A 22727-nucleotide genomic window follows, 5' to 3' on the forward strand; every position below is an offset into this window, starting at 1 on the left:
CAGAGAAGAGCCGAAGCAATCCACCGGCCACCTGTTGACGGCCACTTGTACATCGGTACTTGTAACAGTCTCGACTACCACCGCAATGCCGGTGCTTCGATCATTGCGCCGGGCGAGTGTCAGGTTCTGCTGCGTGTGGTGATGTGGTGAGGCGGCACGGACATGTGTGAGAGCGTTGGCGAGAGGTTGCTTTCTCAGCGCACCGGCCCTCGTCTCAATGTGCGGGCCGAGGCCAGGGGGCTTCGGATACCGCGACTCTGAGATGGAAGCCTGTTGCTCGTTCGCGTCCTCCGTAGTTGGTGTGGAAGTTTGGAATAAATATGGAAGACGTGAGTGAGGACGACGGAAAAAAAGTGGCCAATGTTGTTGCATCCGGCAATAGGTACTGTGTAGGATACCGGGGAGTAAAGCGACACGAAATGTCCGTCCGTCTGATGGCAGTCGACACTCACACGGGACTTCCCTTCGGCCCAGGATAGCTGGACTAGTGCGTAAAGTCAAGGTCCCAGTGAATCGGATGTTGTTGGGCGTCCATTCTCTCTTATTCTCTGGGTTATGCTCTGTCCATCGTGTAATTGACCGACAGTGGAGAGGAGAAAGGCCCCAATCCATACCCTTGGCAATTCAAATATACCGACCTATAGTACGTAACTCTAGCAGAATTGATGACAGAGCATGGGCATCGGCGACCCTCTCGCTGATTTTACTGTTCCCAAAGGTTCAACCTTCAGCCAAGACCGGCTCCTTCTCTGTGTCCAATTCGGGCCATGGCGTCGCTCATCTCCTGCCAATGATGAGATGTCTCCCCTCTAAAAAGGTTAATGAACCCCGCCAGAGCTGCCACGTCCGGCCTCTCCTTACAGCAAGGTACGGACGCCGCGGTCTCTGTCGCCATCTCTACGAATACCTCCTGCCCTTCCTTCCCCTCGCCCATCCGGGCCAGACCTGAGGTACAGAGTATTTCCATCCTCATCTCTACTCGGTCCCTACAACCTACCACCTGCCACCTGCCACCACCCCCAACTGCTCCTCCTCCTCCTCCTCCTCCTCCCTTCTCCCCTCCCACACCTGATATCTGACCAACGGATCGAATAAGCAAGCTGCCCGCTACTTGTCCGCAGTCCGGTCGACGCCCCGAACGGAATCAAGGTGGTGTCCCAAGGCAAAGAGGCAGAGAAGACCGGGGCGATGCAATAACAAAGTACACCTCCACCTCCCGCGCGCCGTCCTTTTTAGAAATCAAAGCAAACCAAAAAGGCGCCCTTCTTCTGTCGGGCCTAGGCGCGCAACATTTCCATTCCCTTCTTTTGCGCCAAAAAAGGCCAACCACCAACCACCACCTCCTCCACCACCTCTTCCTCCTCCGCCAAGCAGCTTCTTTATCGCTCGCCTTTACTCCTCCTCACTTGTCAAGGTCACTTTTTTGACGACCGGTCTCTCTTGGCCCGTCGCGGCCCGTTGCTTTTGGTCTCTGTGTGTTTCTACTCCTTTTCGGTAGCTTTGCGACATTCATTATGGAGCAAGTTCATGGAGTAGATGTTAGCTGGATGACCCACGGCGGCTCACCCAAAGGTACGCAAAAACGTCCCATCTGACCTCATTTTCCAGGGCAGTTAGTTGGCTGTACCCATCCCGCGCCCCCAGTCGCCCAGTCGCCAGTCACGTCTGCTCTAGCCTACCGCCGACCTGCACCCGCATCCCAAGCCAAGTCGGCCCAGATAAGCAAGCAACTGGCAAATCGCCCTACGAGCGCTTGCCACTGCCGACCGGATCCCTGGGCCTTTTTGCTTGTGGATATATCCAAGAACCCGTCATTTCCCTCCCTCTTGCTTCCTCCTTCCCTCCTTTTCGCCTATGTTGTCTCTATCTCATCATCTAGGCCTTTCCCCACTTACTAATTCAAAATGCGCAACACAGACAGGCCGCCGAAAGCAATTCCCACACGACGATCCTCGACCTCTGCCCCGAGGGAGTCATCGGCGCCTCCTGCCTCTCCGACCACTGGTCTGCCTGTTGGCAATGGCAATGGCAATGGCAACGCAAACGGCAACGCAAACGGCAGCGCTAATGGCGCAACAGTCCCCGGGAAGGCCACCACAGAAGGAACGAAACCAATACCCGTGTCACGACCTCCACTAGGAAGAAGTGCTTCCAACGAGAAGCCCGGCCCAAACGGCACTCCGCCATCGCGTCGCAACTCGTGGTTTTCCAACATCTCATCAAAGTTCTCTTCTTCGCCCAACGGCAACAACGCCCAGGCAAACCAGCAACCCCAGGGCACGCCCCCAAAAGATCCAGGTCCGGTCCCTCCGAAGGTGACTCCTGCCAAAAACGCTGTACTCCCTCACGCTGCCAAAAACGACGGTGATCAGCCATACACACCGGCGCCTCCCGGGCGCGGCCAGGCCGGCTTTCTCGGGGTCTTTCGCCGGTTGTCTACGTCGGGCGGAGTCTTAGGCCAAGGCACGAGAGGAACCCATGGTCTGGTAGAAAGAAAGATTCTGAACGTCGACCGCAACCGCGAACGGTGTCAGATCTCGGACTTGCACCAAGCGAAGCTGCGGAGGGTCGCATTTAGCGTCGACGTCGAGATTGCGCCGATGCCCAAATATGTTGACACAGACATGGCTGTCAAGAAGCCGCTCGAGAAGTCGAAAACAAGGAGAATGACGGAGAAAGGGGAGGGCGAGGCCCTTAAGAACCCCAAGTGTCTCGAAGAACAAAAGGAGCGCGATGGTGTCATCCATACAACCGGAGAGCCCGTGCCAAGAGAGCCCGAAGGGGAAGGGGAAGGGGAAGGGGTGGACTCGGGCAAGTCAAAGAAGGACGATGACGTGAAAGACGCAAATGCTTCCACCGACAAGGACAAGGACACCAAGAAGAAGGAGAAGAAGAAGAAGAGCGAAGAGGAGAGGAAAGCTAGGAAGGAGAAGAAGAGGAAACAGGCCGAGGCCAACGGTACGATCCCCATGGAAATCCACATGGACGACAGCGACTCTTCCAGCGAAGGCACTCCGGCCGCGACACCAAAGACAACAGCATCTCCTACCACAAACCCAGTGAGGATATACCGTCGTTGTTGCCAGCTGAGAGAAACGCCCATCCTAAAAAAGATCACCGAGCAGCTGAGCAGCCCGACCAACTGCTCCTCCGACATCGGCATGGTGCAGAAACTGGATTTGACGGGGTACTGGATGCAGTTGGCGGACCTGGTGACGCTAGGCGATTATCTGGCCGTCGTCCCCGTTAAAGAGGTTATCCTGGAGAACTGCGGTCTCACAGATGAGGGTTTGAGGGTGATACTCGCCGGTCTTCTGGCTGCCAAGAAACCCGAGTCCAAAAGGAGGAAAAGCACTCAACCTGACGGTCTTACTATTCAAGGAGGGTTTGTCGAACGCCTCGTTCTCAAAAACAACAAGCTCGGACCTGAAGGCTGGAGGCACATTTGTCTCTTCACCTACCTCTGCCGCACGCTCAAATTTCTCGACGTTTCCACCGTTCCATTCCCTCGCCCATCCCAGCCGGCACAAAGCGGACACACTCATCACTTGTTGCGACATTCTTCTAACGAAGAGCGACCTCAAAACCCCAGCGCGACGTTGTTCTCCAAGGCCATAGGCGAACGACTGGGTGGCCCAGCGCTGGAATTACTCAATCTTGGCGAAACCAACCTGACCTCGGATGACCTCGGCGTAATCATCGACGGCATTGTTCAGTGTGGCATCAAACGACTGGGTCTCGCCCATAACAACATTGACGAACAGGGTCTCCAGCATGTTGCAAGATATCTTTCACAGAGTGGATGCGAAGGCCTCGACCTGGGTGGCAATGATATTCGGGATCATACCGATATCATTGCCAATGCAATCTCAGCAAAGGATTCTCTGTGGGCACTCAGTCTGGCTGAGTGCAACTTGAAGCCAGGCTCCCTCTGCAAGATCTTCCCTGCACTTGCGCAACTTAAAGACTTCCGCTTCATTGACCTTTCTCATAACCAGGATCTGTGCAAGTCGGATCCCAGCGCGATTGGTCTTCTGCGCAAGTTAGTAGCACTGGTCTTTTGTGTGGATATCCCAAGCTAACAATCTCTAGGTATTTGCCAAAGCTGGAAGGCTTGCGGCGTGTTCATCTGGCCGATGTGGCCATGACCTCAGAGCAAGCGATTGCACTGGCTGAGATTCTTCCCGAAGCGAAGATGCTTGCACACATTAGCTTCCTTGAGAACCCAGAGCTCGTCAAGCTTGCAGATGCCAAGACAGAGGAAGCCCAGGAAGAGGCTTGCGCCTTATACGCCTCTTTCCTGGCTGCCACGCGTGTTTCCAAGACAATTGTGTGTGTCGACATTGATGTCCCCAGCGACAACTCGGGGGAGATTGTCAAGGCTCTGGCCAAGCAAGTGGTGGCTTACTGTTTGAGGAACATGGAACGCTTCCCAATCGGCGACATCAGCTCGGTTATTTCGACAGTCCTGGCGGAGTCTCAGGACTCATTGCCAGGTGGTCCCATCCCACCTTACCCCGATGTGCTCGCCCATCTTGTCGGCCACGACGTCCTCCACGACGACTCGGACAACGAATCCGCTCCGGATGACGACTATGTTATCGGTGGCACAGGCGTTGTCAAGGCTCTCACCTGTTGTCTCAAGAACAGAGGCGACGAATCAAGAAGGCAATCGGGCGAGTTTATCAGAGACTTCGAAGATGGTGTCTCGGTGCCTGCCGGCCCGAAGCCGAAGCTCCCTCCAGGAAAGGCCAAGGACATGTCGAAGCACCTGCTCGCTAGTGCGCGCAAGATTCGCCTGCGGTTGCAGCCTGCATTGTCCAAGGCCAGAGTCAATCCTGAGGAGGATGAGCACAACCTGCGCAAGTTGATGTTCCTTGATGCCACCCTTGCCAACATCATCAAGCGCTTCGAGGATGAGTTCCCCGACACTCGTGTGTCTACCGACGAAGCATCCGAAACTACCCTTCCTAGCCAGAGCGATCAGCTCGGAACATCGTTGTCATCAACAGAAGATCCTGATCACCACAGTATCCCGTCCGATCCCGAAGATGAGACTGCCTTTTCGGTCCGTCCTGGTCTGCCGCGCACCAACTCCACGTTGTCTCATACGTCCAAGGCCCTCGCCGAGGAGGAGGGTAGAATACACAGGGCTGGTCACAAGATCCGCTCTGGCATTATTAAGCCCGAATACTACGGGCTACTTAGTGGCGTGCTTGAGGTTGGCCTTGACCCGAAGCACACGGCCATGCTCCACCAGATGATCGAAGAGATCGATGACCCTGAATTGATCCAAAAGGTTGAGGAGAAGGGCATCATGCGCGTCTTTAACGAGGACCGGGATCAAATTCGCGAAGGACTCCGTGCGCTCGATCCCAGCCACTGGGACCGATTCGTCGAAAGTCAGGAGAAGGCCAGAGGCAACGTCAAGGCCGGCATGGCCAACGTTGTCAAGGCAGCCGATGAGGATGCCATTGAGGATTGAGAGTGGCACTCCGTCCAACTTAAACAAGTCGGCGGTACAACAACCGTTTTTTTGTATACGTAATCTGCTCAACAGAAAATGTTGGACCGGGAATCTTTCAAACGGCAGGAAGCAAGCACAGGCGTCGCGAGAAAGGAGCCCATCGTTTATATCTATTTCATTATACTCTTTGTGCTTCGGGGGATATTCTGGGACACCCAGATTCGACCATGGTCATTACTTCCGATGAGAGCGTAGGGCAGGTCTAATTGATGGAGACCGCAGCAGAAAAGTCACAGAAGAGGATGAGGAGGAGGATCGGAATGGATGGTTCCGAGACGGAATACAGTCGCTACTGGTATTTCCTGTATTACTGTATAACACTAGCTTACAGCAATGATCCCCATGTTCTCGCCCCCCCTGGGGCGAGGAGGCCGCCGGGTTAGACGTGCCGAAGCGTTCTCGTTGCTTGGTATTGCAATGTTCTGGGTTCTGAGGCTTCGTCTCAGAACCTCAAGACAGCAATCAATGAATGGAGAGCTTGACCGAGACTTACAACTGACGTTGGAGACTAGGTTTCATAGTGGCCACGGCAGTCCGGTAAGTCTTAGCCTCCGTGCAAAAGGAGATGGATTTTCTGGCTACGGTAGGTTGTGCCCATGACAGGACCACCTCGGACTCTAAGTATTCCACTTCCCTGAGCTTCCATTCTTGAGAGAAGCTGCTGTTGGTCGACACGTCATCGGCCGTCTTGGTAGAGGCCGCCAATGGAAGTCCCGGGGTGAGAGCTGTGAAATGATCTTGTATGAGAATCCACATACTACATGAGAGGCTCCGGGAACTCGTCCACCGGCCTCTGCCTGTGAGGACGGGGGGGGGGGGGGGAGGACTTTCGTCCTTATTCCATCACATCTCCCGTCAACAATCTGCCCGAGTTGATGATCGAACCCACGTTACATGTGCGCGCATGTGCAGTTTCCTCGGCAACGCGGTGGCGGTGAGTCTGGCATCGAAGGCGGGGACGGGTGCCACCTGGCCGAAAGATTCTGACCTTGGGGGGAGGGGTTGCCATCTTACTGTCTCGGAGGCTACCTACGTCTCCTTGCTACTGGTTCCACCCTTAATGTTGTGGTCAGCAAAGCCCTCAAGTGCAGCATGTTCAGTTCAGGTCTCGGGAGGGGAGAGAGAGGGAGGAAGGGAACATCGTCGGGAACACCGACGTAGCATGATCCCCACGCCCCTGACATCCAGTGCGGTGTCTCTCACAAGGCAATGTCTGCAGTGGGATGTCTCCGACGGGCCCCGAGCAGTTTGCGAAGACATAGATATGAGTTTGGATGGCGGGGGCCGAGTAGGCGTCAGTTTGTCTGGGGTAACGAGGTGAAGCTGTGGTCGTCCGAGGAAGTGTGCGGCGTTCCTCAAAGAGAGGTGTGAAGGTGCGAGGCGAAGATGTTGACCGAGGGCAATCTCGAAAACCAAAAAGCAGGTAAAATTGACGACGACAGACCGAGCCCTTCCTCGCAGTTCACGATGGTGGTCGATGGACGTGTAACATGAACCAGTGTGTAACTGGAACAGTTAAAAATAAAAATAGGGTATGTCTCTCCGACCCTTCTGGCCAACTTCTGCAGCGTTTTACAAGGAAGGGAGGTAAAATGATATTCATGAGTTGGAGGCCGCAACGTGCCCCGCAATAAGGGGTAACCACCCCCAGTCTCCCCAGATCTTACATAGGGTTATGGCATTTGCTGTCCTACATGTATGTTCTTTCCATCCGATGCCGACGATCCAGCGGAATACGAATAACGACGTATTGACGGTCATCTTGCGTCATAACTCGGATGAATGAAGACTTCATCTCACCGACGCCAAGGACAACTGAAGCCTAGGGACTGGTAGTACGGACGACGCGGGTCCTCAGTACCCAAAGCCATCATTAGCCAAATCGGTGGGCCGTGAATGTTTGGCATGACAAGGAGCCCTCCCGGCTAGCCGAACATGAAGGCGGTCTCATGAAAAAGTCGCCGTAGGAGTTCGAGGGTCTGTGCTACATATATCGACGACGTCCATGGTAAAGACCGCCTCTTTCACTAAAAGAGACGTGACTCGTTCGTGCCGAGAAACCGCACGCAGCCTTGAAAATTGATGTTCAACACGTCATGATCGGTCCAAAGTTGCCGTGCGGACTCACTCGAACGGATGCCGAGACGTAACGCCTCCAAGTCGCAACAAATGACCAAGGCAGCCTGAACACGATCTCATCTGCGTCTTGTCAGTTACGAAAACAGAAGGAGAGACTTTAGACATGGCTAGAAGGAGATTGGATCACTGATCCCGTGTCGATGCACAGTAAGTGCATGGCAGCAACGCCAGTATGCTTCGGATGAGATGGGATGCCAATGAGTGGATGGATGCTCCATAGCATGCACCATGTTGGAGTAAACCCAAGTCCAACGTAGTGTGTGTCGGGGCGCTCGGGAGCAACCAGTAGCTTCCAAGGTGGCGGCCGAAGCTTGAGGCTTGGCCCTGCCATCGCTGAATGACAAGACTCTCGAGGGCAAACGTAGCATAGCAAAAGTCGTGGCAACGTGGTGGACCTGCGTCATGTCCGGGGCGCGGACTTAAATGTCAGCACCGAGGGCCCTAGATGACAGTGGGCGGGTGGGCTGATGGGCTGTTACGTTGGACGGCATGGCCGAGAGTCTTGGAGACGGGCGGAATGGGGCGCGATGTGTGTCGTCTGTTTCTTTTCTTTGCCGGAGGCCTCGAGAAACGCTTGGCTTGATTGCTTTGGATCTGGAGCCGAGGAAGTGAGTGGATACGTAATCATCGAGCGGCTTTTGTTGCCCGGGTTGTTGGCCAAGGGCAAATTGGACAAATCAAGGGTCGCGGTAGAGGTCATACTGACGACTGAAGGACCGGCTGGGGGCAAATGGCATTACAGAAACAGACGATCGTCGGTAGTATGGGCTGGCGATCATAGCTGTTGGCCTGTCTCGTTTCGTTTGGCAGTCGCTCATTGATTGAGTCGACGTAGTCATCAGCGTCGGCTGGGTTGGGTTGGACTGAACAACGGTAAATCGTAGTATAATTGGTTGGTATGCACATTACAGTATGGATATTGTCAGTGCATACGGACACCAAGGAGGTAATATTAGGTGGAAGCTGGCGATGCGAAGCTTGGATCGCGGGGGGCGTCAACGACGGCCCGTGCCCCGCCTCGTTTGCCATCCAAGGTCTAGCGCGGTGCAATTTTTAGCTCCCTCAGACTGCTGGGTTGCCCAAAGATACCCGGGATGTATCCGAACTCTGTACAAAGTGTCCTGTGCCTAGGTGGTGTGCCAGTGGAAGGCTCTTGATTAGGTATCTCGGTTTGCTGGAGTGGTCGTCAACCTTGAACCACCAGCAGACGGCAAAGCTCCAGCAAGTGGTGGCAACGCGCCCGGGCAAACCTTGCGAAATACAGAGTAGAGTATCGCAAAAGGTCTCAAGACGGAATTGGGAAAGCCAGTTCTTGTGCATACGAGCTTGTTCCTGTTGTGGCTGCTGCACCTCGAATGGCGGGTGTAAACCAGAGCCGGGCAAGGATGGAGGGTGTAATGATGCTGATTATGATGCTGATGACGAGGCCCGCCCGCCAAGATGGGGGGGGGGGAGGGGGCGGTTGGCGGTTCATCCGTCCCCGACAAACCTTGCGCCCTGGGCTAAGCTGAGGTTCAGATGGCACGAGCCGCTTCCCTCGGCCCTTCGCTGTCTTTGCCTGGACAGAGATCGACCAAGACTCTTGGACGCAGGCTTGGGAGCAGCTCCTTGTGCAGGACAAGGCCTTGGCGGAGAGAGCCTCCGATGCATTGCATCCAGGACCACGGGTAAAGAAGGGAGATGGCTATCAGAGCCGCCAGTCTGCCCCTCGTGCCAATGCCTATGCCCTCCCACGTCTGCCGACTCGAGCCCGGCCCCCCTGTCGCCTTCAGTGGTACGGACAGGGCAGAAGCCAGAAGAGGACGGAAACGCGGCAGGGAGGATGGGGAAATCGCCTGTAGCATTTTGTGGACCACACTTTGTTGTGCGGCGCTGCAGATGCAGTTGCAGCCGGCTGGATTCATGGAGAGGGGGGGGGGGGGGGGGAGAGTGAGGAAATGGTGGTGGATACGTGGTGTGTCGAACCCAATACCTGGGATATCCATCTCGTTCTACTCTGTAAGTAAGGCAGAGAGCGGCGATGCCGGGTCTTTGGCGTGCACTAGATGAACGAACTGGATACCGACGGGCTTGTCCACAATCCCAAAAGTACCTCCAGCTCAGATATTGAGGGGAAGGAGATTGAGACAGGCATGCATGGGTTGGGGGTTGGGAGGGGCATTGGCGTGGGCCTGTCTGGGTGTCGGTGCCAGTTGAGGACATGTGGATCGCAACGTCTAGCAGAGAGCAGGACGGTCCGTACTAACGCAGAATATTTGGCACCATGGACTACCTATGGTGAGAAGCTGGGTTTGGATCAAAGGATTTGTCCTGCGGCTGTATAGATTGTTGTCCTATGAGGACTGGCTGAGCCGGGCCGACTAACTCGACTAAGGAGGTCCTTCGTGATGCGCGATATAATGTCGAGGAGACGGGAAAGGCTAGCCATACAGTACCACCAACATGGAAGCAGCTGAGAGACTGGGTATGGGAACGAGCGCGAGAACGACAGGGCTCAGGAGAGGGATGGTGTTGCGGGTCGGGCTGGAAGAAGAAGACAGATAAAAGAGTGAAGAATATGGAAACGGTCTGATAGGATGGAACAAATAAGATGCGCAGTGATGGCAAGGGACGGGAGCCAAGGTACCCATGCATGTCACGACGGAATGTTCTCCAAGTCCGAGGCAGGATAGGTGAGTGGTGAGTAGTCAGTGAAAAGAGATGTGCGTGTGTGGTGGCATACAGAGCCGACGCACGACTGAGGGCCTCGAATGACGAGCAACTGCCTACCTATCTAAGTATATAGATACCCGGCAGAGGAATGATGGAAGACGAGAGACAGAGAGTTGTGGAAAAGAGGCGGTGGAAGGAGTCAATGTCAATGCAGCTGAGAAGCAAAATGCACAACAAAAGCAAATAAACAAAACAAAACAAAACCCGCTTGCGCCTTCTCTCCCTACCTTACTTACCCGACGTTGTTGAGCCGGCCGTGCAAAGTATTCGTGCCCTCCTGCAACGTGGGGGCCGAGCAGTTTGGCGTTGTACAAGGCACAAGTGTCGGTCGAGGTCGAGGAGGAAAGGAAGTAGCACGACGCGCAGTACCCGTAGTCGTCGCTACCTGATCCGTGGAGATGGACGACGCAGAAAGGCATGTGCTGTTCCACAAATTCAGGGGCTTGATCGAATGGAGTACCTGTCCGCCTTCTGGACGTGGAGAGATACATGGATGGGTCTAGTCGTGTGCTCTGTACAACATACATCCCGGGCACTATCTCCCATCGGCTATGACAATGCTAATGCCATGCCAATGCCAAACCGCTGCTCGATTGGGAGAGATCGCATATGGTAGAGACACGGTGTGGGAAACAAGAAGAACCAAGAGAAAAGGGAGCGAGTAAAACCGAACAGTACTGAAACAGAAGAAGGCGGTATGGAATGCGGAAGCGTTGGGAGCGCGCTCTTAAGTCTCCCTCTCTCGCGTGGATGCTATCAGCAGCTCTCTCGAGTTGAACTCACACGCCACTGTTCTCTGCTTCTGGCCGTTTCATGCTTCGGTTCGAGCTTCATCTTCACTTCGCCTCAGCTTCACATCAGCCTAACTCCACCTCCACCTCTGTTCCCTGTCCGGCTTCTTCTTCGCTTCACACACCAGGCCAAACAATTCGAGGGAGCCCACCGCACCATTCCCCAAACAGTGGCCGCCATTTCATCTCTTTGGCTAAGGGGGCAGCGACGAGCCGAAGCACCCGCGCACCGGCAGGCCTTGGATACCTACCCAGGAACCGTAGTCAACGGCCACCGGTTGTATTTAGGACGAATTTGCCGGGACAAATCCGTACGACGAAACTGGACGGTCGGTACCTTGCCGGACCACCAAACCCACACCAAGTCAACAGGTATTACTACACCACAGTACACCCCTTTCGACCCGAATTATTTCTCCAGACGGATTTGCTTCACGCGGAGAACATTAGAAACGAGAACACCGAATGCCGCGTCTTTAACATTCCAAACCGAGGTACCTGCCACTTCTTTTCCTGTCCGACGTATCCATTGTGCTGCTGCTCCTACGTTGCCCATCTGATCCATCATCTACCTGCTGCACCTGCATCTGCATCGGGGCTCATCACCAACAACACGACCGACCTGCCGCCTCCGTCACTCGCTCTGTGCTCCTTTTCTTCTTCGTCGTGTCCTTTTCGTCGATCTGCTCTGCTCATAGGAGTGTCTTGGCCGACGTCCCTACCTCTCAGGCTCCCTCTGCCTTCCTACCTGCTCGGCCTGACCCTCCCTAGTTTGCTCCTTCGTGCCAGCTTGCACCTGGCGGTGGCGCCAAGCTGATGTGCACCAGAAGCCACATAATTAATCCGTACATTTTTCACATCACCTCCCATTCTCGACCCTGGGCCTCTTTTGATTATCATTTAGACAATCGGTTCCAAGGGGCTTCGTCTCTCCCACCGCCTCATCCCTCCCCGTCTTCGCCTGCTTCCCGTTTCCCATTTCTCTCCTCTCCTGTTTTCTAACTTGAATCTCTTCCTGCACGATAACTTGGAAGCCCGGTATTGACATATCGACCTCTCAGCGTCGTTGACGGTTTCGTACTCATACAAGGTCCGACCTCACGGGCCCCCCCGAATTCGTCCGTCTCCTATCGATCGCGAGTCGACGCAACAAGCGAGGACCCTGCTCGACCACGCCATCTTGGGCCACCCCAACGATATCCGACAGCTATTGTTACGAGTGCTTCTGTCAGACAGCGTCCAAATCATCCGGGGTTGCGTACATACAACCACACAGCTTTCTCCTCCGCTCCTCTTCGACCTCTAAGTTCTCATCGCAAGTTGGCAAGCAAGGCCAAATCGAGCAGACGGAATAGAAGTGTCACAATCGCTCAGAAACGCGGATCAGCATCCAGCAAACCAACGAGTGAGCGCTACCTGGCGAGACCCTGTCGTGTCCTGCAGCCTGGAGCGCGCGCGCCTGTTTCCTTGCCGCACTCCACCACCACCACATCCACCACCATCACGACGCCCAGGGGCACCGCCGCCAACGACAGGGCAGCTCGCTTCAGCGAACAGCAACACCACTATTTGCCCAACGAACCGAGGTGTGCGAGGAGAAGGTCGCCTTGAAGCGTGACCCGACCCCAAGGCCGGCCAAGCAAGTCGTACCGAGCATTGCTAGGCGGACCATGACAATTGGATATCCGCTGGAGACTCATATCTAAGGTTCCGCAACCTACCTACCTATCCGTACCTACCTGACGCTACCTACCAAAGGGATCCATCCTCCCCCTCCCAGCGCTCCGCATCTCAATTGATACGTCACTCCGCCCCCCATTCTGGTCGGCCTGTCCGTCAGCTTGGTGTCTAGCCCGTAATCTCCGTTCCACACGTCGGTTGCTACGTCCCAAACCCTCTTCTTGGCTTGCCGCAACTCTTTTCAGGGGCCACTCCCCGACCCACCGTCCACCATGGTCCGCATCATCCCTGGACGACTTAAGTCGAGCTCTTCCCTCCGCAACAGCCGCAGCAGCAGTCCGACAAGAAACAACAGCACCGGCAGCAGCACAAACAGCAAGATGGGAGACCTGAGCCCCAAGGACAATGGTTTGACCTTGAAGGTCGTCATTATGAAGGTATGCCACATTTACCCTTCCCTCCCAGCTAAACTACGCAACGCCCGCTTCCACGCGCGCCAGTCCATGGCACGCTCTCTTGTTGCCCAGCGTGCGATTGCTGACGGTTGAGTGCATTCCAGGCTCGAAACCTTGCCGCCAAAGACAGAAGTGGCACCTCCGACCCGGTACGGCAATCCAATAATCCCCTGTTTCGCATCGATTATCTAACGTGAGCGCCTTCAGTACCTTGTTTTGACCCTCGGCGACGCCAAGGTCACCACCCACGAGGTGCCAAAGACTCTGAATCCCGAATGGAACGTCATCGAAGAACTCCCCGTCAACACAACCCAATGCCTTCTCCTCGATGTGATATGCTGGGACAAGGACCGCTTTGGCAAGGATTACCTCGGCGAGTTCGACCTCGCTCTCGAGGAGATTTTTGCCGACGAGCAGACCGAGCAGAGTCCGAAATGGTACCCCTTGAGGAGCAAGAGACCTGGCAAGAAGACGAGCGTCGTATCTGGCGAGGTCATGCTGCAATTCACACTCTTCGATCAGTCCAACACGGCCGCCACGCGCGAGCAAGTCTTCGAGAAGTTCTATGCCCTCGTCAGCCAGCTCCCCGCAGGCTCGAGACAAATAACGCCTACCATGACACCTCTCATTCAGCCAGTTCAGAACTTGAGGGTGCGCAGCGGAGCCACCCCCTCGCCTCCGTTGTCGCGCAACCAGACCGAAGCCGATCAGGACGAGGAAGACGATGAGGATCTCGACATCGAGGACGATACCCCTGAAGACGAAGATCCCAGCAAGCCCGAAGTCGCCGAGAAGCGCAGACGCCGTCTGAGAATCAAGGGGCTGAAGAAGAAGAAGAGAGATCAGACATACGAATTCAATAACAGTGGAAGCGATGTTGTGGGCATCATTTATCTCGAGGTCTTAAACATCACAGACCTGCCTCCCGAACCCAACTCAACCCGAACGACGTTCGACATGGACCCCTTTGTCGTGGCGTCCCTCGGCAAGAAGACGTACCGAACGAAACGAGTGCGGCACAACCTGAACCCCATCTTCAACGAGAAGATGATCTTCCAGGTCCAGGGACACGAGCAAACGTACTCGTTCTCCTTTACCGTAATGGATCATGACAAATACTCTGGCAACGACTTCATTGCCGACTGCACCCTGCCCATCAGGGAGCTCATTGAGAAGGCCCCTAAGGCGAACCCCGAAACTGGTCTGTACGACGTTCCCGAACCTCACGAATACGTGCAGCCGCAGCAGCGCCGTTTCAAGAAGCTTGCTATGTCCCGCACATCTTCTTCTCAGAGTCTGACCAAGATTCGCCCCGGCTTGTCCAAGAACGCCAGCAGCGCTTCTACAACGACGGCATCGCCGAGTGGGACGATGACTTCGACGCCTGCCGTCCAGGGCTCGACCCTGAACCCCGAATTCTTGTCTCCGGAGCAAGCTCTGGCCGGAGCTGGCGCCCAGACTGCCGAATTGGAAGCTGAAGATACGGACTTCAACGACTACAGCGTGGCCTTGAAAATGAAAGACGCCAAAAAGTGGGAGGACAAACACAACCCGGTGCTTTACATCCGCGCCAAATACGTGCCTTACCCGGCTCTTCGCCAGCAGTTTTGGAGATCTATGCTCAAGCAGTACGACACTGACGAGAGTGGCCGCATCAGCAAGATTGAACTGACCACAATGCTGGATACCTTGGGATCAACGCTGCATGAGTCGACCATTGACAGCTTCTTCCAGCGGTTCCCTCATAGGGTGCAGGGTGAGGACATGTCAGATCTGACGTTCGACGAGGCCGTAATTTGCCTAGAGGACCAGTTGGAGGCCAAGAGCCGGCCACAGCTTACCGTCGGAGAGAAGATGAAGAACATGTTGCCGGACGCCGACAAGGTGAAGCACTTGCTCTCTGGCCAGGGCAACGGCAATGGGCCGAGTGGTCTGTCAACAGAGGCGTCGAGCTCTTCCGACGGCACTCTCAACGTACCGGAGCTCAGCACACCCGGGGAAGAGGGTGACTTGCTCGACCGGGATGACCTGGCAGAGGACCGCTCCGGTGAGGAGCATGTGGTTGAGATCAGGGAATGCCCCATTTGTCACCAACCGCGTTTGAACAAGCGCAAGGACACCGATATCATCACCCATATTGCCACGTGTGCGAGCCAGGACTGGCGACAAGTCAACAACCTCGTCATGGGTGGTTTCGTCACCGCCAGCCAGGCTCAGCGAAAGTGGTACTCCAAGGTCATCACCAAGATCTCGTACGGCGGATACAAGCTTGGTGCCAACTCGGCCAACATCCTAGTCCAGGACCGAATCACTGGTCAGATCAACGAGGAGAAAATGAGCGTCTACGTGAGACTCGGCATCCGTCTTCTGTACAAGGGACTGAAGTCGAGCAATATGGAAACCAAGAGGAGTAAGTGCCGCACCGCTCTCTTGTAGCTGACGTGGGTGACTGACATGCACTTGCAGTCCGTAAGATGCTCAAGAGCATGAGCATCAAGCAGGGTAAGAAGTTCGACGACCCGGCATCCAAGGCAGAGATTCCCAAGTTCATCGAGTTCCATCGCCTCGACATGTCCGAGGTGCTCTTGCCAATGGAGGAGTTCAAAAACTTCAACGAGTTCTTCTACCGAGCTCTGAAGCCCGAGGCACGACCATGCTCTGCCCCCGACCGCCCCGACGTTGTCGTCTCGCCGGCCGACTGCCGCAGCGTTGTCTTCAACAGCGTCAGCCAGGCGACCAAGGTCTGGATCAAGGGTCGCGAGTTCTCTGTCAAGCGCCTGCTCGGGGACGCTTACCCTGACGATGTGAAGCGCTTTGAGAATGGAGCTCTCGGCATTTTCCGCCTGGCGCCGCAAGACTACCACCGCTTCCACATTCCCGTCGACGGCATTATGGACAAGCCGAAGACGATCGCGGGAGAATATTACACGGTCAATCCCATGGCCATCCGTTCGGCGCTCGACGTCTATGGCGAGAACGTCAGAGTAATCTGCCCCATCGACAGCCCCGTGCACGGTCGTGTCATGGTCATATGTGTCGGCGCCATGATGGTCGGCAGCACGGTCATCACTGCTCAGGAAGGCGCCCAGGTCAGCCGTGCCGACGAGCTTGGGTACTTCAAGTTCGGTGGCAGCACTATTGTGCTGTTGTTCGAGCCGGGCAAGATGAGGTTCGACGACGACTTGGTCGACAACTCAAACGGAGCTCTTGAGACTCTGGTAAGTTTTGAGAAAACGCCCAGGCCGAAATTTCCCCCCATCGCTAACTTGAGTAGGTTCGTGCCGGTATGTCTGTTGGACACGCACCCGACCTGCCACAATGGGCCCCCGACATGCGCAAAGACGCGAAGGACGTGACAGACGCCGAGAAAAAGGACGCCAAGCGCCGTATCGGCGGCAGCATCGGCGGAGAGGAATCGTCAAGCGGCGAGGAGACCCCCAATACCAGCGCAGACCTCGGCACGCACGCCGCATCGGCCATGTAGAGCCGGCACCTTGACGTGGCGCGTGAGCGTTTACGGCGCCATGCGCACCTCAGTACCGTTCCAGGTCCGCGCACACTTTGAAGACGGGATAGAAGGATGGTTTGCAGGTAGACAACAAAAACGGTGTTTGGGGGAGTGTGTGTTTCAGTGGTTTCCCACCCTATGCATTAGCCGCGAAGGGTTTTCTTCTCTTTTTATCGACGACACAACGATGATGGCTCTCAACAGGCACATGGAAGTCAACAGATGCGACAGCAGCATAGCAAGCACAAAAGGAACGGGATGCGAGTGCCTGCATCGCCGGAGCATACAAGAGGCAACATGTAAAGGAAGTACAGAAAACGGTAGAGGGAGGAACAGGGTATGGGGAGAGCCTTGCTTAGTGGGGCGGGAGGACCGGCAATACGGTCACTCCCTTTGAATGAATGGCAGCAACATGTCAGTTTTCTGGTGACAGAGTATAGAGTGTCTGGACTCCGCGATGCGAGATGTGATGTATGCCGTCCAATCAACTGGTGCGCCCTGGTCGAAAGGGGAAGGAATTTCTACAGCGAAGCTCTTTGCGCGCGCGCGGGCTTGTTCCTCTCCTCACGGCTGGTTAGGTAAGAGAATCCGATGGCGACATGTCGGCTCTGAAGCACAGGGATTGCCACGTTTACGATGGCGAGGCCATTCATTGCAAGGGCGACGATGTAGATATGATTCAGAACTGCGAGCACGAACACGATGGCATCTGTTTCTTGCACTACTTTTCTAGGCATCAGGAACAGGTACGAGTCAAAAGAGGTTTGGGGGGGGGGTTAAAGATTTGTATAGCACGCATGGGGTTCTACACAGTTGGAAAGGGGGGTCGATGGGTGGGCGAGAAAGGGAGGGTCTGCTATAATTAGCAACTGAAGCGAGTTGGGGTGAAGAAGAAAAAAAAAAGAAAGAAAAAAAGAGCGGGCAGGGGGTTTAATTGATTCTTCTGTCGCGGTCACGAAAGACCGATGGTTCAGGGAGTATGCCCGGTTGTGTTTTCTATAGTGAAGCTGTTTGCCGTTTGCCGGCGTGGGGATGCTGGGTTGGGCGGTGGGCGGGTGAGATGAGGGTGAAGTGGAAAGGAAAGGAAAGGAAAGGGGGTGCGGGCGGGGAAGGTGGTGCAGGTGGAGGAGGACGCGGGCGGGTTGAGCAGCAGGATTTGCGACCACCATTCGTCTGACGAAGTCTCTCCGTCAAGAATCGGTTTCTCCCAGATTGAGTGAGGCCCCTGTTGTTATTGGGGGGGGGGGGGGGGGGGGGCGGATGTTCCAACCACATTTCATGGGACCAAACATGTCTTCCTCATCTCCCTCTCTCCCCCATCCTTCCTTCCCCCGAATAAAGGTAGGTCGGCAGCACGTTTCCCGCAAGATCCGGTCGGTCGGGGAGGGAGAGTGAGTGTGGGCGGTCTACGGCCTTACGACTACACTGGCAGTGTAGGTACATCAGAGATCGGGTCGAAATGAAGGCACCGCGCGTTGCTGGGAACAACCCTCCGCACCCCTCGCGCTTTCCGTGCCGGACATTGGCACTAACCTTACCACTCGGCCCACGGCGTACGTGTGGGGTCCACCGGTGACGGTAGCCGCACGGTAGCTGCGGCGGCGACGGCGTATGATGCCGGGTGTGTGTGGCTGGTGAAAGTGGACGGTGACGGTGACGGGCCGGGGATCCCTCGCCGCCGGCCCACTTCCCCTATCCCCTTTCCCCCTTTCCCTTCCCCTTACCGCCGGCCCCCCCTCGAGTCCTTTCCTCAAGACCCGACCGACGATCTTGCGTCATGGTGGAGCTTGAGGTCGTTGTTTGGACGGGGAGGGTGGTATTTCCTGATACAGGAGTAGGTAGTGTAAATCCACGGTTCCTGAAACATGTTCCTGTTTGCGTGTCCATCGGTTGTGGAGATGTTGAGCACCTCGTCCAAGGTTTTTTGGGGGGGGGTTTTTTTGTGTTCAATATGTAGCTGCATCGTCGTTGCTGATGGTACGTGATAATAATGTACGCAGTGGGGAAAGGGGGGGCTAACTATGCCGATCACTGATTGATAAGGTCAGGTCACGAGGTCGACGCGTACAAGTTGTGGGAGCAGTTTGTTTGAGGGTATCTAATGAATACGTGGCGAAGCCTGTAAAGAGAGGCTCTGCTAAGGAGGAACACAGGCCCGGGGTAACCGGGACAGCAGAGGCGTGTGTGCGCAGTTGGGAAGCAATCAAGAGACTGCATGCATGCATGTCTTGAGTCTTTTTTCGCCTGGCCCCTCGAACCATTTGCCCCCTCTTGTCATGCCATATCCTACCGAAAGAAAGAAACACCCGGCTGCCCCTCCCCCCGCCGATGATACAATTGATGGAGGGACCCCCGCTGCCGATGGTGAGAAGGCAAGAAAAAGTGGGACTGGTGCGATGCCCGACCCTGATGGCGTGATAGCCAGTTCTCGAATCCTCTCCTTGGCCGCCAGTCTGAACCTAATGCGGGATCTCTGAAATGAAGGCAATACGATGTGGTTGTTCCGTTGTGCGCCGTAAACTCCCCGTAGCTATTGACATCCGAGAAGGAAAGGTAAGAAAGGAGATAAGAAAAAGAAAGAAAAAAAGGGAAATCCCCGCCGTTGCTAATGCGCTGCATGGTCATCTGCTGCAGGGGTGGCAGGTCGCATGCAAGTCGAGCTTCGCAAATCGAGAGATTTTTAAGTCTTTGACGCCGTCCGGTCCGTGAATTCGTGAAATGCGTGTAAACGGGTGTTATGCCAACTTCCCGACGACCCAGATTTCTGTGGTCTTGCCAGGTCCGAATGGTATGTGTGCGTGCGAGTTGCGACGTCGACGAGGGTAGTCGTCCGATAGTTCCACGCACCCGTGGCAGAAGCTCATGAGGTTTGGTGGTCTAAGGACCGCCAGCAGAGCTTCCCTGAAGCTCAGAATCTCATCTATTTGGGTCCGGATCGCCACGAGGAGCTCGACGTGGATCGAGCCATGGGCACCGTGGTGTCGCTGCGATCGCTGTCCATGGAGCGCTTTTCGGGAGATGGGCTGCGAGGGAAGTAGGACGTCACATTGGGGGCCGGGACGCCGGGGGAGGGTAGGTCGGACGGCGAGCGGCGAGTTTCGCGCCAGGAGGCGTAAATGGACTTGCACAGGTGTGCGGACATGGTGTATGTCGGCGACATGTTGGATGTGTGGGGGTTAACGCGCCGGTTTGGTTTGGGCTGGGTTGAGTTGGTGGTTTTGAGTTGTGAGAAGGGAGCTTCTCCGATGTTGTTGACGACGGAAAGTGATCGTGTGTGCCCCTTGTATAAGAAAGAGGTGAGGTGAAGCTGGTTGTGGGTGGCAGAGACAGGAAGAACGGGCTATGGTTTTGATGGTTTATTAATAGAATCGTTGGGAGGGAGAATGGGAAACAGGTATTGATAAAGGACAGGTTAAGAGGGGGTGGCAGGCAGGCAGGCAGCATTATATTTGGGCTGGGAAGAGACGAACGGACACGAGGCACCAGATGATCCCTTGTTTTTCCCGTACTTTCCTGGTCTTCCAGCTCCCTCTTTGGACATCTAGGTCGGCCTGTACGACTCCCGCATACATCCGCAATGTATCCGGCGGACACACCTGTCAACCTGGGCCCAAATCGACGGGCCGGGGGGGTCGCGAAACATGCGATTTAAGGTCAAAAAGGGCGGGAAACGGACGAGGGTGGACTGGGTGTGGATGGCGTGTGTGTGTGTGACTCGCTGCCACTTTGGCTCCGGGAGTGATTGACGGTGATCCCAACCAAGTGTGTACACTCTGGTACTTTCTGGACTGTACCCAATCGACCTGGCAATGGGTCCCGCTCAATTTCCACCAATTTGATAGGCTCAGTCAAGGTCAAATGCTGGAGTATCATTCTTCCGGTATGGATGGTACTCAAAGAGGACGTCCCGACAGGTCCCAACCGTGTTCCCCCTCCTTGGACAGTGGGCAGTTGGCAGTGACTCTGAGCAGTCCCGCCTGTCGAGGAGGGTGGCAGCCACAGTTAGCACTATCCAATGAGAAGCTTAGAAACCACGAACGGGTACTTTCTATCCAATTATGTACGACGTAAAGTAAGCAATTGGCCAAACCTGGTGCAATCTAGCGGCAGGAAGGCGGGAGGGAGAACGTGCGATTCCGAGCCTGTGGCTGTGCTGAATGGCACCACGCAGCAAAAAGCGAAAGAGGGTCCCGCGCGGCGGCTGGGCTGATCTTACAGGGAGGATCATCTTGGAGTACGCACCAGCCGAGTGTCCCCCCAATCTACCTTGAGAAGCGCCTACCTGCCACGGGTTGTCTCGTTTTGATTGGTGGCTGATCGGGGGTTGGGGGTTCTTCGTCGGGAGGAGGGGCGGCAGTGAGCGGAACGGACGTTTGTTAGCTGTTGGTGATGCTGCTGTCCGGTTGTGTCTCGCTAGATTGGATATTGCTTTGCGCCGTCAACCTCTTCACTCCGGGTACCTCTTGCTCTTCCGCCCCTAGTGTCGGAATGGACGAGACTTGTTTGCGCATGTCAACATCAACATACGTATCTGTGCCGGGATTGTCGACTGGAGTGACGACGGAGGGAGGGGCGGCGGGTTCGGGTGATTCTTGCTACGATACGTCACCGCTTGCGTGCTGGCGATGGAGAATGAGCAACCAGGGAGGGCGGTTTGGTAGAGTTGCACTGGGGGGGGCACCGAGCCGAAGGCGGTCTGAGGAGGCATGAAGTGGAGGGGCCGCCGCTTCGGATCGGAGCTCCTCTCAAGCCTCTTCGGACTTTGTTTCCCGACGACATGGTCGAAGAGGATAACCTGCCAAGGTCGAAGACACAGGCAAGGCGTGTTCTCTTCTTCCACAAAAGAACCAAGTGAAGAATGTTGCAGCACATGAGCTCCCAAGACCCGTTCCTGGTAGCAGCCTGTCGTTATTGGCTGACCTTGTCCGAGTCGTGGAGCTCCACCCGAACCGCCGTGGAAGCCGGGCCTCTGTTGGTCCTCCTGCGGCAACGATGCGTGACCTGACGAGCTCTATCTCCCCGGCTGCACCGCTTCTGTGCTGCTCGTGCTCACGGGACCCGGGACCAGCTCCAATTCCCAATGTGCCGACTGGAGCTGCCGGTCGGAATTTGCGGGTGAGGGCGAGCGCCGAGAGATGCTGACATTGCGGTCTGGGTTGTGATTGCAAATCGCATAGGGCGCGAGCATGCCGCAATTGTCAGCACCGGTTCTCCACCCAGTTTATCATGAACACCTGATGATGTGGTGGCCTCTCCTTGCTGATTAATAAGGGGCATCCGCGAAACTCTGTGTTGTCTGCAGCTGCAGTCTATGTATTCCTCGGAATTGCGAGAAAACGAGAGTTGATGGGGGAAGTTTGTTTTTCTTGTTTTGTTTTTTTAATTTGGGGGGGTGGTTGACGGTCCTTTCATGTAGCAAGCCTCCTCTCCCTTTCGACTTGCCGATGAGTTGTTTGGATCGTCGGTCGATCGGTTGGGTATCCTCTTGCATACCACCTGGCGAATTGTTGGTTTGCCTTTGGCTGAATGATCGACACCGGGTTCGCTCGTCGGCCCTTCACCACTTGCGTCCTCGAGGCCCAAGTCAACCAAGATGAAGCAATCTACACATGGCAATACTAGCGCCAATACGCCAAGGGGCACGGGCTGCCCGCCATCTTCCGCCGCAGCCCGTCAACTCCTTAGCCTCTGTGTCACCGTAGGATTCAGGTAAGCCAACGGCGGCTGCGGATTGTCGAGCTGACGGTTGGCTGCGGGTATGGATGCCGCAGCTGCAGGCGTCATTCGGAGTGTGAATGTGTCCTGAGCTAGCTCAACAGGTGCCCCGTGGCGCACTTGACGTCTGGCTAGGTTTCATGACGGACCACACTAGGTCACTTAACCCCATGACTGGAGCCTGACGGACGTGACACTCA

At 55.5% G+C, this 22727-nt stretch overlaps 5 protein-coding genes across 5 annotated transcripts; 2 read left to right on the forward strand and 3 right to left on the reverse strand.

Moving 5' to 3' along the window:
* Positions 1 to 1514: 1514 nt before the first annotated feature.
* Positions 1515 to 5485, forward strand: CH63R_09370 (Cell wall biogenesis protein Mhp1; the record flags this gene model as incomplete). The annotated part of the gene is made up of 4 exons (XM_018304344.1): positions 1515 to 1572; positions 1918 to 2004; positions 2080 to 4042; positions 4093 to 5485. The coding sequence occupies 4 exons, from the start codon at positions 1515 to 1517 to the stop codon at positions 5483 to 5485; spliced, it is 3501 nt and encodes a 1166-aa protein (XP_018156367.1).
* A 7636-nt stretch (positions 5486 to 13121) lies between these two features.
* On the forward strand, positions 13122 to 16788 carry CH63R_09371 (Phosphatidylserine decarboxylase; the record flags this gene model as incomplete). The annotated part of the gene is made up of 5 exons (XM_018304345.1): positions 13122 to 13286; positions 13409 to 13453; positions 13512 to 15714; positions 15771 to 16522; positions 16579 to 16788. The coding sequence occupies 5 exons, from the start codon at positions 13122 to 13124 to the stop codon at positions 16786 to 16788; spliced, it is 3375 nt and encodes a 1124-aa protein (XP_018156368.1).
* A 2310-nt stretch (positions 16789 to 19098) lies between these two features.
* Positions 19099 to 19676, reverse strand: CH63R_09372 (uncharacterized protein; the record flags this gene model as incomplete). The annotated part of the gene is made up of 2 exons (XM_018304346.1): positions 19099 to 19498; positions 19558 to 19676. 2 exons carry the CDS (start codon positions 19674 to 19676, stop codon positions 19099 to 19101), a joined length of 519 nt encoding a protein of 172 aa, XP_018156369.1.
* A 56-nt stretch (positions 19677 to 19732) lies between these two features.
* Positions 19733 to 19972, reverse strand: CH63R_09373 (Ste12 interacting protein; the record flags this gene model as incomplete). The annotated part of the gene is made up of 1 exon (XM_018304347.1): positions 19733 to 19972. The coding sequence occupies one exon, from the start codon at positions 19970 to 19972 to the stop codon at positions 19733 to 19735; it is 240 nt and encodes a 79-aa protein (XP_018156370.1).
* A 1216-nt stretch (positions 19973 to 21188) lies between these two features.
* CH63R_09374 (uncharacterized protein) lies at positions 21189 to 21520 on the reverse strand (the record flags this gene model as incomplete). Its single annotated transcript, XM_018304348.1, has 2 exons — positions 21189 to 21289; positions 21340 to 21520. The coding sequence occupies 2 exons, from the start codon at positions 21518 to 21520 to the stop codon at positions 21189 to 21191; spliced, it is 282 nt and encodes a 93-aa protein (XP_018156371.1).
* Positions 21521 to 22727: the final 1207 nt, after the last annotated feature.

Source organism: Colletotrichum higginsianum, chromosome 6, assembly GCF_001672515.1.
Source record: "Colletotrichum higginsianum IMI 349063 chromosome 6, whole genome shotgun sequence".
NCBI classification, from domain to species: domain Eukaryota; kingdom Fungi; phylum Ascomycota; class Sordariomycetes; order Glomerellales; family Glomerellaceae; genus Colletotrichum; species Colletotrichum higginsianum.